General features: G+C 67.9%; 2 protein-coding genes across 10 annotated transcripts in view; one reads left to right on the top strand and one right to left on the bottom strand.

Moving 5' to 3' along the window:
• Window positions 1-5,184, top strand: part of LOC110405141 (hexokinase-3-like) — a 38,985-nt gene extending 33,801 nt beyond the window's left edge. For 8 of the 9 annotated variants that reach the window (XM_021410128.1, XM_021410129.1, XM_021410130.1 and 5 more), the window contains 20 exons: window positions 176-353; window positions 476-661; window positions 750-804; window positions 869-1,031; window positions 1,277-1,425; window positions 1,502-1,621; window positions 1,702-1,797; window positions 1,877-1,976; window positions 2,049-2,232; window positions 2,354-2,509; window positions 2,591-2,824; window positions 2,897-3,201; window positions 3,279-3,415; window positions 3,536-3,655; window positions 3,744-3,839; window positions 3,961-4,060; window positions 4,167-4,350; window positions 4,430-4,585; window positions 4,703-4,936; window positions 5,020-5,184. In XM_021410128.1, coding sequence (XP_021265803.1) covers window positions 176-353; window positions 476-661; window positions 750-804; window positions 869-1,031; window positions 1,277-1,425; window positions 1,502-1,621; window positions 1,702-1,797; window positions 1,877-1,976; window positions 2,049-2,232; window positions 2,354-2,509; window positions 2,591-2,824; window positions 2,897-3,201; window positions 3,279-3,415; window positions 3,536-3,655; window positions 3,744-3,839; window positions 3,961-4,060; window positions 4,167-4,350; window positions 4,430-4,585; window positions 4,703-4,936; window positions 5,020-5,167 — 3,101 coding nt within the window. In that variant the 3' untranslated portion in view covers window positions 5,168-5,184. The remainder of the gene's footprint in view (window positions 1-175; window positions 354-475; window positions 662-749; window positions 805-868; window positions 1,032-1,276; window positions 1,426-1,501; window positions 1,622-1,701; window positions 1,798-1,876; window positions 1,977-2,048; window positions 2,233-2,353; window positions 2,510-2,590; window positions 2,825-2,896; window positions 3,202-3,278; window positions 3,416-3,535; window positions 3,656-3,743; window positions 3,840-3,960; window positions 4,061-4,166; window positions 4,351-4,429; window positions 4,586-4,702; window positions 4,937-5,019) is intronic. The other variant, XM_021410137.1, reaches the window with a different exon arrangement.
• The window catches only part of UNC5A (unc-5 netrin receptor A), a 13,281-nt gene continuing 2,905 nt past the window's right edge, over window positions 5,240-15,615 (bottom strand). The window contains exons 2-17 of the mRNA XM_021410847.1: window positions 15,571-15,612; window positions 9,549-9,770; window positions 9,292-9,435; window positions 9,098-9,201; window positions 8,845-9,025; window positions 8,595-8,762; window positions 8,339-8,503; window positions 8,078-8,266; window positions 7,376-7,669; window positions 7,226-7,313; window positions 6,883-7,051; window positions 6,567-6,800; window positions 6,344-6,493; window positions 6,108-6,272; window positions 5,860-6,038; window positions 5,240-5,727 (exon numbers count right to left, since the gene is read on the bottom strand). Coding sequence (XP_021266522.1) covers window positions 5,562-5,727; window positions 5,860-6,038; window positions 6,108-6,272; window positions 6,344-6,493; window positions 6,567-6,800; window positions 6,883-7,051; window positions 7,226-7,313; window positions 7,376-7,669; window positions 8,078-8,266; window positions 8,339-8,503; window positions 8,595-8,762; window positions 8,845-9,025; window positions 9,098-9,201; window positions 9,292-9,435; window positions 9,549-9,770; window positions 15,571-15,612 — 2,660 coding nt within the window. The 3' untranslated portion in view covers window positions 5,240-5,561. The remainder of the gene's footprint in view (window positions 5,728-5,859; window positions 6,039-6,107; window positions 6,273-6,343; window positions 6,494-6,566; window positions 6,801-6,882; window positions 7,052-7,225; window positions 7,314-7,375; window positions 7,670-8,077; window positions 8,267-8,338; window positions 8,504-8,594; window positions 8,763-8,844; window positions 9,026-9,097; window positions 9,202-9,291; window positions 9,436-9,548; window positions 9,771-15,570; window positions 15,613-15,615) is intronic.

Below are 15,615 nucleotides of genomic sequence, written 5' to 3' on the forward strand. Positions count from 1 at the left end.
CGCGTGCCCCGCGTCCCCGCCGTCCCCGTGCCGCTCGCGGGGCGGTGGGCCCCCATTGGCCGGGGGCTGTGCGGGCCGCCCAATGGCGGGCGGGGGGGGCCGCGAGTTCCGCATCTGTTGCCGAGGCAACGGGGAGCGGCGTTAGCAACCGCCCTCCCCCCATCCCCCACCCCAGCTCCATCAGCACCGCCGGACCCCTCCGGCCCCGCCATACCCGGCCCCATGCGGCGCGGTGCCCCCCAGCCCGACCCCCGAGAGCGCGGTGCCCCCGCCCGCGGCTCCATCGCCTTCCAGTGGCGGGGGGCGGGCCCCGAGGAGAGGGGCCGGCTGCCCCCCATGCCCACCCTGAACCGGTGAGGGGCTGCGGGGTGGGCAGCGGGGAGAAAGCGGGGTCCCTCCTTTTGCCTCCCCCCTCCCCCCCACTTGGTTTGAACGTCCCCTCCCCGGGGACACACCACCCTCCGGCCTCTTGCAGGTGCGTGGGCACGGTGATGTGGGATCTGCACCCTTCAGCGCTCGGCCCCGACAGCGGCCCCGGCCCCATCGCCATCGTGGGGCGCAGCTGTGCCCTCTACCCCCGGCTGCCGGGTCGGGACAGCGACCGCGGGACGCCGCAAGGCCCCAGTGCGATGGATTCGTGCGGCTGGGATGCGGAGGGGAGGTGGGGAGGCGCAGCCGGGGTGGGGACCCCCAGCGCCGGTGCGGGGGTTCAGCCGGGGCTCAGCGCTGCCATCGCTCCCTCCGTGCAGGCCCCCGGGGAGTCTCCAGCTGGGAGCCCAGGACAGGGGCCCCTCCTGCACGCCGGTAAGCCCCGTCCCTGCCTCGCGTGCGTGGAGAGTCGTCCTCAGCCCTAACGAGCCGTCCCCAGGTGCAACGGGCACTGCTGGCGCTCACCCTGACGCTGGAGAAGCTGCGGGAGGTGAAGGGCCGCGTGCTGGAGGCCCTGGAGCTGGGGCTGAGCCAGCAGGGCCAGGCGCGTTCCACCATGCGGATGCTGCCCACCTTCATCTGCTCCACGCCCGATGGCACCGGTGAGACGGCTCCGCTGGGCGCGGTGCCGGGGATGGGTGCGACGGGAACGTGATCCTGGCGCTGCTCACGGGGCCGGGAGCTGCCCCTGCGAGGCTGGGAGCCCCTTCCCTCGCCCCCTGCGGTGCTCCCTGCTGGGAACTGCTGCCCGCACCGTGGGCGGGCGTCACCGGGACGGGGCGGGGAGCGGCCGTGGGGCTGGGTAGCTGGGGTCTGCCTGATGCTGCCTGTCTGCGCTCCTCTGTAGAGAAGGGCGACGTGCTGGTGGCGGAGCTGCGCCAGAGCCACGTCCGCACTCTCTGGGTCACCCTCGCGGGCGACGGAAAGCAGAGCCCGCAGGTGTTGTACCGCGTCTTCGAGATGCCGGGGGACGTCCCGCAGGGCTCCGGAGAAGCGGTACGGGAGGCGGGCGAGGCGCCGGGGGCTCCCGGGAGCGGGAGAGCGGCTGCCCACCCGTGCCGTGCTTTCGCAGCTCTTTGACTTCATCGCGCAATGCGTGAAGGGTTTCCTGGAGGAAATCGGCAACCCGCAGCACCGCCTGCCCCTGGGCTTCGTCTTCCCGTTCAGCTGCAGGCAGACGGGGCTGGACAAGGTGGGCTCAGCCCTGCGCTGCCGCCGCCTCTGCTCTCTGCTGGGCCGGGTGACGACGCCTCGTCCACGTGCTCTCCGCAGGCAGAACTCATCTCCTGGTCCAAGGGCTTCCGATGCAGCGACGTGGAGGGGAGGGACGTGGTGCAGCTGCTGCAGGCGGCCATCAGCAAACAGGAGGTAGGCGCTGGGGGGGGGGGTCCCGGCTGGGGGGAGCTGTCCCGCGCAGAGGGGCTGATGGTGCCTCGCTCCCGGGCAGCTCCACCACGTGGATGTGGTGGCCCTGCTGAACAACACGGTGGGCACCATGATGACGTGCAGCACGCGGGAGAAACCCTGCGAGATCGCCTTGGTTGTGGGTGAGCAGAAGGGCAGGGGGCTGTGATGGGGCTGGGGGCTGCAGTGGTGCTCAGCCCTCCTCGACCCTGCAGGTTCAGGCACCAACTGCTGCTTCATGGCCGAGTCACACCTCCTGGAGATGGCGGAGGTGACCAGTGGGCGGATGTGTGTCAACAGTGAGTGGGGCTGTCTGGGGGATGACGGCGCGCTGGACGACGTGCTGACCCCCTATGACCACCGTGTGGACCAGGAGTCCTCCAACCCCGGAGAGAGGAGGTGCGCTGCTAGGAAAGGGTCCTGGAGCTCCCCATGGGCACGTTGTGTCGTGCCATCGTGCCGCTCCCAAAGGGCTGAGGGCCGTGCCCGGGGAGGGGGCTGACTCCCCTGCTGTACACAGGTTTGAGAAGCTGGTGGGCAGCCTGTACTTGGGGGAGATTGTGCGGCACGCCATGCTCATGCTGGCCTCCGACCAAGCGCTCTTCATTGGGAGAAACACCTCCAGCCTGGCGACCAAAGGCGTGCTGACGACCCAGCAGGTCCTGGAGATCATGGAGTGAGTGCCCGGAGCTGCAGATGAGTGCCCCTTCCCCAAGCAATCAGCTCCATGACCCGGTGTGCTTCTTCTCCCTTGCAGCAACGAGAACGGCATGGCCAAGGCTCAGGTCGTGCTGGAGGCTCTGGGGCTGCAGCCCAGCGAGCGGGACTGCTGCCGGGTGCAGCAGCTGTGCCGGGCGGTGATGAGCCGCGCCGCCGCGCTCAGTGCCACGGGGCTGGCTGCCGTGCTCAGCCACATGTGCCGCAGCCGGCAACAGGAGCGGCTGGTGGTCAACGTGGGGGTGGACGGCGGGCTCTACTGCAACAGCACCAGGTGAGGGGACATCGGGCTTCTGGCCACAGTATGCCTTGTGCCTGGCCCTCACCGTCCTCTTCCTGCCTGTAGGTTTGGTGAGATCCTGCGCAGCGTGGTGGGGCTGCTGGCCCCTGAGTGCACGGCCACTCTCATGCCCTCGGCTGATGGCAGCGGGCTGGGGGCAGCTGTGGTGACAGCGGTGGCTCTGCGCCTGGCAGCACAGCAGCGCAAGGTGGAGCAGCTGCTGGCCCCGCTGCGGCTCAGCCGTGCCGACCTGGAGCGCGTGCAGGCACTGATGAAGCAGGAGATGGAGCGCGGGTTGGACCGGGAGAGTAACGCTGAGTCCTCCCTCCGCATGCTGCCCACCTATGTGTGCCACACGCCCGACGGCACCGGTGAGGGATGGGGTACAGGGAAGGGTTCTGCTGGGGGGTCTGTGGTCCTGCTCGCATCCCCTATATGCTCCCCACAGAGAGAGGAGAATTCCTGGCCCTGGACCTGGGAGGGACCAATTTCCGCGTGCTGGTGGTGCGTGTGACTCAGGACATCCACATGGCCAGCGAGATCTACGTCATCCCCACGGCCGTCATGCAGGGCACGGGCAAGGAGGTGGGGCAGCACGCGGGGACGGGGCGAGGGCTGGGAGCTGCCTCTGTGTCACCACACATGGGGTGGGAGAGATTCCCCCACCCTGCATCCCCCCATCCTGACCACAACCTCTCCCCACAGCTCTTCGACCACATCGTCGAGTGCATTGTGGACTTCCAGACGAAGCAGGAGCTGATGGGTCAGGTGCTGCCACTCGGCTTCACCTTCTCCTTCCCCTGCCAGCAGCTGGGCCTGGACAAGGTGAGGGGGTGGCTCCAGCCCCGGGGCGTGGGGAGGGTGCTGGGGTGGGATGCTGCCCGCGGGGGCTGCCCTGCTCCTCTCCCTACAGGCTGTGCTGCTGAACTGGACCAAAGGCTTCAGCGCCTCCGGCTGCGTAGGGCAGGACGTGGTCCAGCTGCTGCGGGAGGCTGCACAGCGCAAATCGGTGGGAGAGGGCTGGGGATCCGTCCCCTGGGCCCGGTGGTGCCGCCCTGCACGCTGCTGGTGACACCTGGCAGAGCCGCCTGGGTGCCGCTGAGCCACGTGTCCCCATCTCCTGTTTGCAGCACGTAGGGCTGAAGGTGGTGGCTGTGGTGAATGACACTGTGGGGACCATGATGGCCTGTGGGTACCATGACCCCAAATGTGAAATTGGCCTCATTGTGGGTGAGGAACACCCCTGCCCCCTGACGGTCCCCCACTGCTTGCCCCGTATCACGTGGCTGTGGGTGCCAGGCTGGGACTGGTGAGAGACACCGGTGCTGGGCTGCAGGGACGGGGACCAACACCTGCTACATGGAGGAGATGGCGAAGGTGGGCACCGTGGAGGGGGACGAGGGCCGCATGTGCATCAACATGGAGTGGGGCGCCTTCGGGGACAACGGCTGCCTGGACGGCTTCTTCACCAGCTTCGACCAGCTGGTGGATGAGAAAAGCATCAACGCAGGCAGGCAGAGGTGGGTGACGGCTGCGGGGTGGGCAGGGCGCCGTGGGGCGCTGGGGGACACCGAGGCAGCGGGGCTGTGCCTGGGGCAGGTTTGAGAAGCTCATCAGTGGCATGTACCTGGGTGAGATCGTGCGGTACGTCCTGCTGGCAATGGTGGAGGAGCAGGTCCTGTTCCGCGGCAAGCCATCCGACAAGCTGCAGCGCAAAGACATCTTCCAGACCAAGTTCCTTTCCACCATTGAGACGTAAGTGCCGGGATCCCATGTGTTCCCGTAACCCAGGTCTCCAGGCAGCACCCTGGGGGGGACACGCCACGTGGTGGCGGTGACGGCGTCGCTCACAGCAGCCCTGGGCGGGGGCAGCCCCGGGCTGGCCCTCCTGCAGGTGCAGGGCATCCTGAGCAACCTGGAGCTGGACGCCAGCTTCGAGGACAGCGTGCTGGTGCGGGAGGTGTGCGAGACCGTGTCCCTGCGTGCCGCACACCTCTGTGCTGCGGGGATGGCCGCCGTGGTGGAGAAGATGCGGGAGAGCCGCGGCCTGGAGCAGCTGACTGTCACCGTGGGGGTGGATGGCACCTTGTACAAGATGCACCCACAGTGAGCGCGCCCACGGGGTACCCGTGCCCTATGGGGGGTGTAGGGCAGCCCCATTGGCACTCAGCCTCTGTCATTCCCCACAGCTTCTCCCGGAACCTCCAGCAGATGCTGCAGGAACTCGCGCCCCGCTGCAATGTCACCTTCATGCAGTCGGAGGACGGCTCGGGGAAAGGGGCTGCGCTGGTGGCGGCGGTGGCCTGCCGTGGGGCCGACCTCTCCTCCCTACAATAAAACGCTTTGCTCTGCACCTGTGGGTCCCGAGGATGGGTGTTTTGGGACCGGGGCACAGCACAGAGCCCCGCGTAGCAATATATATTGAATTTATTTACATTCACGTCCGCCAGACCCCCCCGCCCCGCGGCACCGCTATGTACATAAGGCCAAGTGTAAATACTTGAATGCACTTAATACAGAATTAAAAAAACGGTCTTTACACAACACGGCACGGGGCCCGGGGCCGCCCGGCCCCAAGCGCAGACAGCACGACGGCACCGCACGCACCACGCACACACGGCACCCTGCCCGGCCCCCCAGCGCCATGAGGGCACAGGCTGGGGCTGTGGGGCAGCAGTGGGGCCCAGGGGCCGGCCGGGGCCCCCCACCCTGCCCCACAGAGCCCAGGAACTCAGCACTCGGCCTCAGACACGGCGAAGAGGGCACCGTCCTGCTTGCCCACCTCAGCCACGGCAGCGGCCAGCTGCGAGAGGTTGCCATTGGGGAAGTGCCGGGCCTCCCACAGGTTGAGGATCATGGCCGTGGGGCTGGGCTTGGAGGCGTAGAAGCTGACATGGCTGTGGGGCAGAGGGATGGCATTGGGGTGTGGGGAGGGGGATGGCCCCGCCGTCAGCACCGCCCCATTCCCATGGGTGCCAGAGTACAGGATGAGGGCAGACGTCGCCTCCGCGTCTCTGAACCCATCCCACCTGTCAAGGTTGAGTTTCTGGGCCAGCGTCCTCCAGTCGGCCCCGCGGGCGCACGGTGTGTCCAGGCTGCTGATGATCTTCTGGCGGATGAGGAAGGGGATCTTGAAGGCACTGGGACCCACCAGGGCCGGGGAGCCCACCTCGCTGTCGGGGACCAGCCAGTCCGAAAACCTCGTGTCCTATAAGGGAAGCGCCATGGGGTGAGCACAGCCCGAGGGTGCCGGGGTGTCCCCGTGCCATGCCCTCACCTTGGCGATGTTGCAGTTGATGGTGAAGCTCTGCCCATCGCCCTCCACCTGCCAGATCCAGATCTTGCAGGCCAGCTCGCAGGTGCTGGGGCTGAGGCGCTCCAGGGTGAAGGTGCAGTGCAGGTAGGGCTGCAGCCCGCTCCAGATGTGGTAGAAGGGGATCTCCTGCAGCGGGGCACCGCCGGCGGTCACGGCTCCGGGTGCTGCAGCGGGCCCCCTGGCCGTGTTCTCCTTACCTGGTAGCTGGCGAGCAGCTTGCTCTTCCAGAGGGAGCTGGGCATGTCGTGGATGGAGAGCCGCAGGTTGTGGTAGCTGTCCTTGAAGTGCAGCACGCGGGGGGCCCCGATCAGCTGCCCCCCCATCTGCTTCTCCAGCTGCATCACCTCCTGCGTGCGCACACAGCGTGGGGCAGGGCCCGGGGGCGGCAGAGCCCCCCCCTCCCTTATCACATCCCAATACCTTCAGCGCGTCCTGCGTGTCGCTGAGGCAGTAGACGCGGATGTTGTACTCGAGCGAGGGGCAGGCGGTGGGCGCGAAGAGGACCAGCTTGAGGCGCTTGGAGGCCGCCATGCTGAGCGACTCGCCCACCAGCGCGAAGCGGCCCAGCTGCTCCGTGAAGATGTAGCACGCCTGTGCCTCCAGCTGGCAGTAGTACAGCTCGGTGCGCGGCTCGGCGCCCAGCTGCAGCACGTCCTGCGGCACCAAGACGCGGGAGTGAGCACAGGGACCCCCTCCCTCCCCGCTAGTTGGGACCCCCGCCCCGGTGGCTGCTCACCTCCCACGTCCCCTCGCACGACTGCTTCTTGAGCCGCAGGCTCCAGTGCTCAGCGCCCGCCTCCACGCAGTGCCCCATGGCCAGGATGGCGGGGCGGGTGAGCAGCACGCCGGGGGGGCCGCAGCTGACGATGGGGCTCAGCAGCGTCTGGCAGCCGGCAAGGGGCAGCCTGGAGGTGGGGGGACGTAGGGTTGGGATGGGTTTGGTGCGGTGGGCAGCCCTACAGCCCCACGAGCTGGGGCTCGGCAGTGTCTGGCAGCCTGGGGGAGGGCACGGAGCTGGGTTTGGGCTCAGCGCGGTGGGCAGCCCCATAGCCCCATCGCTCGGCAGCCCCAGCACCTACCTCACCTCCTCGTGCTTGTGCAGCGTCAGGTACACCTCGTAGATCTTCCCTCGGGGGATGGCATCGGGAGGGATCAGCAAGCTGACACCTGTGGGATGGGGATGCTGAGCTCATCCCCGGCGCCCCACGGTCCCCCAGCGCCCGCCGTACCTGTGTTGGGGATCATGAGCCGCCCCCCCAGGAAGTTGAAGGTGCCGTAGGCCATGTTGGCGGTGCCGCGGGGCAGCGAGCGGAAATAGCTCTGGGTGGAGAGCCGGGCCACGAAGTCAGCTCCCTCGGCGGCGGGCGAGCTGTGGTGCAGCGTGTGCCGCCCCGCACCCAGAGGGCTCAGCAGGTGCCCGTTGGGGAGCTGGAGCTTGGCGGGGCCATCCTGGCGCGGGCACAGCGAGCCCTGGTAGGTCATGGTGGCGGTGCTGAGGTCGGGCTGGATGGTGAGCAGGTTGTCTGCGGCACAGAGCGGGGCCGTGGGGCTGGTGCTGTTGCATGGGGCATGGGCACCCCTGGGGGTCCACCTGGATGGGACCCTATAGGGCACAGAGCCCTGCAGCCAGGGGCCTTGGGGATGCAATGCACTGACCCTATAACATAGTGCCCAGAAGGCACTCAGCCACTTCCCAGGGACCCTATAGGGCACAGAGCGCCTTCCTGCAGCTCTGGGGACACAAAGCACTGACCCTATGAGTCCCCACAGGGCACTCGGTCACTTCCCGGGGACCAGATGGAGCGCAGAGCTCCTACCCAGTGTTTGGGGGTCTGTGGCACACTGAGATCCCACCCAGGGCCCAGACACCCTCTGGGGACTGGGGGGACACGGTGTCCCAGCAGCAGTGTGGGCACACAGCCCTCACTCACCAGCCTTGCTGGGCTTGATGCTGACGGGCTGGAAACCAGTGGTGAGGATGGAGGAGTCCGCCACGTCGGCGTCCAGGCCGCCCTTCTTGCGGCAGTACACGAGCACGCCCACCAGCAGCAGCAGCACCAGGCACACGGCCACGGCGATCAGCCCCACGTACAGCGCCAAGTCCTCGGCCCCCGGGGTGGCTGCGTGGGGCAGAGCATCAGCACCCCATGGGTGCACTGAGGGCCCCCCCTGGCCCTCTCCACGACACTCACCGGGGCTGCACAGCTCGGAGGTGCAGTTGTGGGTCTCCAGCTCAGGGCCGTGGCACTCCTGGCCCCCGTTGCGGGGTGCAGGCTCCGAGCACTCGCGGCTCCGCCAGTGTGTGCACTCGGCCCCGCACACCGACCACTTGCTCCACTCTGACCAGTCTCCATCCACTGCGGGCACAGCGGGCATGAGCCCCCACCGCCATCCTCCATGCCCCTTCCCCTGCGCCAGGACCGGGACCCATGGAGGGCACAGGGGTACCTGGGCAGAGGGTGGTGCAGGCGCTTTTCTGCACGTTTTGCCCCTCGCAGAAAGCCCCCCCGTTGAGGGGCGTGGGGTTGGTGCAAGTCCGGCTCCGCTTCTGCCAGCCCCGTCCGCAGCTGGTGCTGCAGCCCGACCACTGCGTCCACGTCGACCAGCCGCCGTTCACTGCGGGGAGAGGGACCCGTCAGCCGGGGGACACCGGGGGACGCTGGGGTGGCACGGCGGGGAGGGAGCAGCGGGGCTGTACCATAGACGGTGATAGCGGCGGAGGCGCTGCGGCGGCGAGCCACGATGTTTTTGGCCACGCAGGTGTAGTTGGCGGTGTCGGCCAGGCGGGCTTGGCGCAGCACCAGGCTGTGCTCCGGCGTCACCAAGACGTTGGCATCCAGCGCCGGGTCCACCAGCTCCTCGTTGCGCAGCCACTCCACCTGCGGGGCACGGGGACGTCACCAGGCACTAAAGGGCAGGTGGGGGTCCCCGGCACATCACCCCCGGCTCACCTCGGCGGGTGGGATGCCCTCAGGGGGGCGGCACGGCAGCACGACGCCCTGCTCGATGGACACCTCCCTGGCCGTCGGCTCCTGCTCGAAGTTCTTGCGCAGATCTGGGGAGATCAGAGGTGAGCAGGGAGGGGATCCGGCACCCTGTGACCCCGTCCCGCACGGGGACCCACTGGGGCTGCCCCCACACTCACAGGCGATGCGCACGAAGGCCTTCTGGCTCTTGGTGGTGCCGGAGGAGCTCCACGCCACGCACTGGCACCAGTACTCCTCCAGACCGAAGAGCTTCTCCACTTGCTGGCGGGTGATCTCGATGCGCACCTCCATCACGGGCAGCCCTAGGACGGGACGGGGCACATCACCCGGGTGGAGCAACCCCAAAAGCGATGCAGGAGGCTCCCCATGCCCGCGGGTGCAGCTGCTCGGGGGAAGCGGTGCCGCCAGCGCTCACCGGTGCCGCGGTCAGTGCTGCGCTGCGTGACGTGGTCGCCCTGATGCACCCACTCCCCGTTGCACTTGAAGTAGATCTGGGTGGCGGGGGTGGCGCGGCAGGCCAGGCTCACCGCCTTGTTCTTCACGATGTAGACATCATCGGGCTCCAGCAGGAAGTGGGGCAGCAGGTCAGGGGATGCACCCGATGCAGGGCTGGCCACCGTCACGCTCTGCTGGGCGCCTGCGGGGACACGGGGGTTTGGCCACTTCTGGGGACACCGGTGTCCCCATGTCCTGCAACCGTCCCCCCCCTCACCATGCCACCAGCCCCCCCGGCTGTCAGCAAAAGGAGCAGCGCGGTGGCTGCGCCCACTGAACCCACACCGATCCCTCATGTCCACACTTAGCACTAATGAAAAGCAAATGGAGTGTGACCAATAAGGGACATCGCTCACTCTCCCCAGGGCACAGCACAGTGCCCTCCGCCACCCTCCCCCTGTACGTCACTGGGGCTGCATCCTGCCCAGTGCGTCCTGCCCGGTGGGAGCCATGGGGTGCACACCCCGTTCCTGTGCCACGGGGTACGGTGGCTCCTGGGAGTGGGCACACACACGGCACATGGGGACTGGCGGTGTCCCCAGTGTCCCCAGGGTGGGGACAGCATTCCTGGTGGGGTTGGGCATCCCTCAGCATTGCCCGGGGCTGCGGGCACCACACACGAGGGCAGGGACACTGCAGGGATGGTGACACCATGGGGACGGTGACACCGGGGACAGGGCACGTGGCACGGCCTGGCGGTACCCATGTCCCCAGCCCCGTGCAGGCACCCACTGCAGAGAGAGTTAATAAAACAAGGCCCTAAATAAGCATTTGATTAACAAACGATAAAATAGCGATTGTGTCACCGAATGAAGCTGTAATTGCTGCTGCTAATTGGCTGGTTAGAATTTAATAAGCAATTAAATGGGATGGAATGCGCAGTAATTAAGTGCCTTCGTTTGGCACCCGCCCGCTGCCCCCCATGCGCCCGCTGTGCCCCCACTCGCTGCATGGGGCACGGGGGCTCCTGCCACCCACACAGCGGGGACAGGGGGGGCACGGGGGACACGGGCATCCCTCGGGCCCTGGCTGAGCCACCTCCGGGTGTCAGCATGCACTGCTCCCCCCGGGCAGACGGGGTCCCTCTATGGCAGGGAGCGGTGCTGAGCGATCCCAGCCGCCATGCCCACCGGGACGGGCAAGGTGCGGCAGCTCATTTACTCGGGGAAGATGAACGGCCGCCATAACGCGCCGGTTATTACCCCATCAGCACTTTTACAATGTCACTAGCAATTAATTTAATTAAAACCCCTGTCCGGGATAGACAGGCATTTCATATTTCACTGCTTTAATGACCCCCCCAGCCACAGACTGGGGGCGGCCCGGGGGTCACGGTGCGGACATGGGCTGCAGTCCCCCCCCACAATGTGGCCATGTGTGCTGGCGGTGGCACAGGGCCCTGCGGTCCCCACGGCTCATCCCACGGGTACTCCTTACACCCCGCACCCAAGCACCCCTGGGGCTGTGCTGGGCAGAACAGTGATCCAGCGCCAAATACGGATGAAATCACCACTTTGCCTCTGCACAGCAATCACGCTGCTGGGCTGTGGCTGGCATGCCGGTGAATGGGTGAGCGGGGCTCTGGAGACCTGCCTTTCATTGCCCGCGGAACATGGCCGGCAAGCTCCAAGCTGGGCTTTTGTCCATCCCGGCTGCGTGGAGGGGCGTGGGAGGTAGCATCCCAGGAGCCCCTCCAACCACCCCCGCAATGGGGGTAGGCAGGGTGAGAGCATGGGCAGCAGACCACAGGGATGGGCACCGAGCACAATGCAGCACATGGAGCCCTGGGGGGGGGCAATGCCATCCTGCCGCTGGCACCAGCAGAGCACTGCCACAGCACAGCAATGGCACCGAAGGGTTTCAGCGGGGCTGGAGCCATGAGGCAGGGCAGCCATGGTGTGGGTGCTGCGTGCAGCACGAGCACCCCAAGCCTCGCAGGCACCCCGAGCAGCCATTACTCTCCCTGCACCTCGGACACCCCAAGCACGGCCACCCCAAATGCCATCAGGGCACCCCGCACACCAGTGGGGTCCCACGCACTGTGAGCATCCCATGTGCCACGAGCACCCGGAGCACTGCACGCCCCTCACAGACCCCTGGCAGCCCCCGCCGCGGGCACGCTGAGCACCACGGACACCCCACGTGTGCGCTGGGCTCCCACACTGCGCGCTCGGCCTCGCGCTCACCTGCTGCTGCGTCACCATGGAAACAGGAGAGATGCTCATGTCACCTTGGCAAGCAGAGCCGCCTAACTTCAGGGAGGATGGGGGACGGGGATGGGGGGGATTGTGGGTCCTGCTCCCCCCTAGCACCCCACTGCGGTGTAGGGAGCACGGCCCCGAGCAGCCGCCGTCTCAGCAGCAGAGCGGGTAATTGGGACGGCGGCTTGATAAATCACCGCCAGTAAACCTAGTGCATTAGGCAGGGCTTTATTATCAATTATCCCCCACCCACGTGGGCTAACGAGTGCACCAGCAGCCTAATGAAGGGGCAGCGTGCCGGGGCCTGGACACGGGACCTTGGGGTGCTGCAGGGCCGGGTGCTCCCTGTGCCGATGGGGGATGTGGGCACTCCTTCACCCAGCACCCTGGCGGCCGCCCTGCACACACAGCTGCTGCGAGGAGACACGGGAAGGTCAGAGTGCTCTTGGCGAGGACGGGCTGCCCACGGGTGGCTGCAGCAGCGCCACCAGCCCCATGTCACCCCTGTCCCCGACACACAGCCCCGTGCCACCCCCGTCCCTAATACACAGCCCCCCTGTCACCACAGCAGGCTGGGGACCCGGCTGCCAGCCCCTGCCCCCTCCAGCTGTGCCCCCCCCCGGGGATCTCTCCACATCACAGTGGGCTCTGCAGCCGGCAAATTAAATCCCCAGCTGGAGCCCCATAAATCGTGCCCCGCGCCAGGCCTGGCACTCCATTAAAATGAAAGATTTCCTCGCACTTTGCAGGCGCCCGGCCTGCACCCCAGCAGCAGGTAATTAAAGCGATAATTGCCGCTGATTGCACCCGCCTAAACCAGGGGAAGGAGGGTGGCCGGGGGGCAGAGGACGCTGTGCCAAAGGGTGCCAGCACAGCCCGAAGATGGGGTCCCCTCGGGCGGGGGCTGAAGTGGCAGTGCCAGTCCTGTCTGGGAACAGAGCCAGCGGGGTTGGACGCCAACGCCGGGCAGGAGTGTGCCCTACAGGTGCCAGCCAGCCCCGCAGCCATGTCCTGCAGCGCTGCAGGAGGGGATCACGGTGTGCCCAGCTCCTGGCAAGCGCGTGGCAGCGTCTGGGCGCTGATTAAGCGTGCGGTTGTTATGAATGAATTAGTCAGGCGGGTTTGCATGACAATGGAACAGCCTAATTACGGATTTTAGCTGATAACGCTCTCTCCATTACATGCAATTAGCATGTGCCAGTGTGGGCACAGCTCTGCAGGCTGCACCCTCGCACCGCCAACGCGGCCCAGCGCGTGCCCACGCCATAGGCACACTGAAGCATCTCAGCCACTGCACTATGGCACCCACAGAGCTCCGCTCCTGGGTGCCTCCCTGGCCCCTATCCCACAGCAGGACTTATGCCGTGCCAGCCCCACAAGCAGCAATGGGAGCACTGCATGGGGAGAGGGTGCCAGCTTGATACGGTGCCTGGGGACTGCCCTAGCCCATGCTGGCACCAGGCTGTGTTGAGGATGGAACCTGACCCGGGTGAGCCAAGTGGCTTTTCTGGCTCTCCTTTAACTGACAGTGAAGAGCAAAGCGCGCTCTGTCCCTGCCGGGAGGAGCGTCAAGGTCACCCTCAGCCCTGGTTGCAGCGGGAGGGGAGCTGGGTGGCAGGACACACACGGTCCCGGCACCAAGTCCGGCCCCATCCCACCCACAGGTCCGTGCCCATACAGCTGTGACCTGCAGCCCCAGCATGCCACAGCCCTGGGACCGGGAGGGAAGGCGCCGTGACCTGAGAACCCCCCTAGGATGGGGAAGAGATCCCCACGTGCCCTATCTGCAGGGCAGCACACAGCACGCAGGAGCAGCCACGGTGCCAACAACCAGAGCAGGGCAGGCACCGAGCATGGGACGCATGCGGTGTGCGATCCCCACACTGACACCCCCAGGCGCCGACACCTGGGCGGCCCCAGGTGGGACAGCACCCACGGCCCAGCCCCAGGCATCACCAGCAGCGCCCCGACCCCTCCCACCGGCACCTGCCAGGCTCCGCCAGGTTTGATGTAGTGCCAGCCCCGCGTGGCACCCAGCCAGAACAAACAGCCCTGGGCAGGTTGCGTCTGCCGCGCTCGCGCTGACAGCTGGCACGGCAGCTTCCCGGCTGCCCCACGAGCACCAGCGCTGCCCTGCTGCCTGCCCCGGTGCTGAGCCCTCTGTGGGATGCACCGAGCTGGGGGGGTGAGGCTGTGCCCCGGAGGTCCCTGGAAGGGGGGTGCCAAGAGGAAGGGAAAGGGTTCTCGGGCAGTGATGGGAAGGATTCTGCCTCCGTCTGTGCCCACCCTCCGGAGCAGCGGCTGGGCAGCGCAGCCCTGACAGCTTGGTGCTGGCCCTGCCCTGCTGCCCATGGATGAGCCCCAGCCTGTGCGGCCGCTCCTGTGAATCCCTGCGGGCACCGGGAGCAGCGTGAGGTCTGAGGACAGTGCTCCGTGGCTGCAGGCAGGGTTCCCGCGCGGGCACCTGGGTACCCAAATCCCCCAGCACCTCCGGGAAGGGGTGCCGCGCCGTGCCGGACTAGAGGGGTGCCCGGAGCGCCGAGGCCCGGCCCCCTGTGCCGAGCAACGGACGCGCAGGTGCTGGGCTCCGTCGCGCCGCGGCCGGCTGTGAGCTGCCTGCCAAGAGAGCGGTGGTGACGGGTGAGCTCCCGCAACGCGCTACCCCGCACCAGCGCTGGCACCGCCACCCCCCGGCTGCCCGGATCTCCCACTGCACACCCAGCACGGGGCGCAGCCGCCGTCCCAGCACCTCCTCTGTCCTCCATCTGTGGGTCCCGCGGTGCCGTGGGGACGGCCGTGCTCCGTGCCCCGCCGGGCGCTGGTGCCGCGGCACCCTGCGAATGCGCTGCTCTGCGCCCAAAGGGGCCGCAGCCGTGGGGCAGCGTGCCACCCGCCGTGCCGGCTCTGCAGCGTCCCTCTGCGGATGGGGCCGTGAGAGGAGGACTGGGTGCGGGGTGCCCGGCTAGGAAGGACGTGCCCCCCCCCATAGTGCGGGGTGCGTGCCCACTCAGCCCAACCGGCTGCCGCCGCGCCTGTTCCGCGCATCGATTCCAGGCGAGGGGACGTCTGTGGTGGCAGCGGGGTGGTGGCCGGGACCCCAGGCTGCAGAGGACCCCCCCTACCCCGTGCCCCCCCCCCGCAGAGCGCACGTCCAGCTCGGGCGCAGCTCCCCTCCCCCAGCTCGGTCCTTTGTCTGCAGCCGCCACTTTCAGGCTAACGTGACACCTGCCAGGAGCCGCCACCACCGGCACCTCCCTCCCGCCCGCAGCCCCCTGTCCGCCGTTTGGGGGGGGGAGTGAGCCGGCACAGCAGCTCCCGTCCGTGCGTGCGGCACATGGGGAGCAGCCGGGCTGCAGCGACACCCACGCAGCCCCACGGACCCCACGCAGCGGCCACCCAGACTCAGCCCCCCCCCGGAGTGAAGACAGCCCCGTCCCCCGCGTCCCGCCCGGTGCTCGGACGCCGGCGCGGACAGCACTCACCGGGTGAGGACCCGCGCACGGAGCAGCTCCGTTTGGGACGCCCAACGACCCACGGAAGAGCGGAGCCGTAGGGCAAGGGGCCACGCGTGGGCGCGGGGCGGCAGCGCCCGGCTCGGAGCACCGCGCGGAGGAAGATGCTCCGTTACCCCGCACCGGGGGCAGCGGGCACCGCGTACCGGGGGCAGCCCCTCTCCGGGCCCCCCACCCGCCGCCCTACCGGTGCCGCTCTCCCGGGTGACCTTGCCGCGCGGGGACTCACCGGCGGCGGCCAGCAGGGCAGCGGCGAGCAGGGCAACGAGCGCTC

Source organism: Numida meleagris, chromosome 12 (genome assembly GCF_002078875.1).
Source record: "Numida meleagris isolate 19003 breed g44 Domestic line chromosome 12, NumMel1.0, whole genome shotgun sequence".
In the NCBI taxonomy this organism is placed as follows: domain Eukaryota; kingdom Metazoa; phylum Chordata; class Aves; order Galliformes; family Numididae; genus Numida; species Numida meleagris.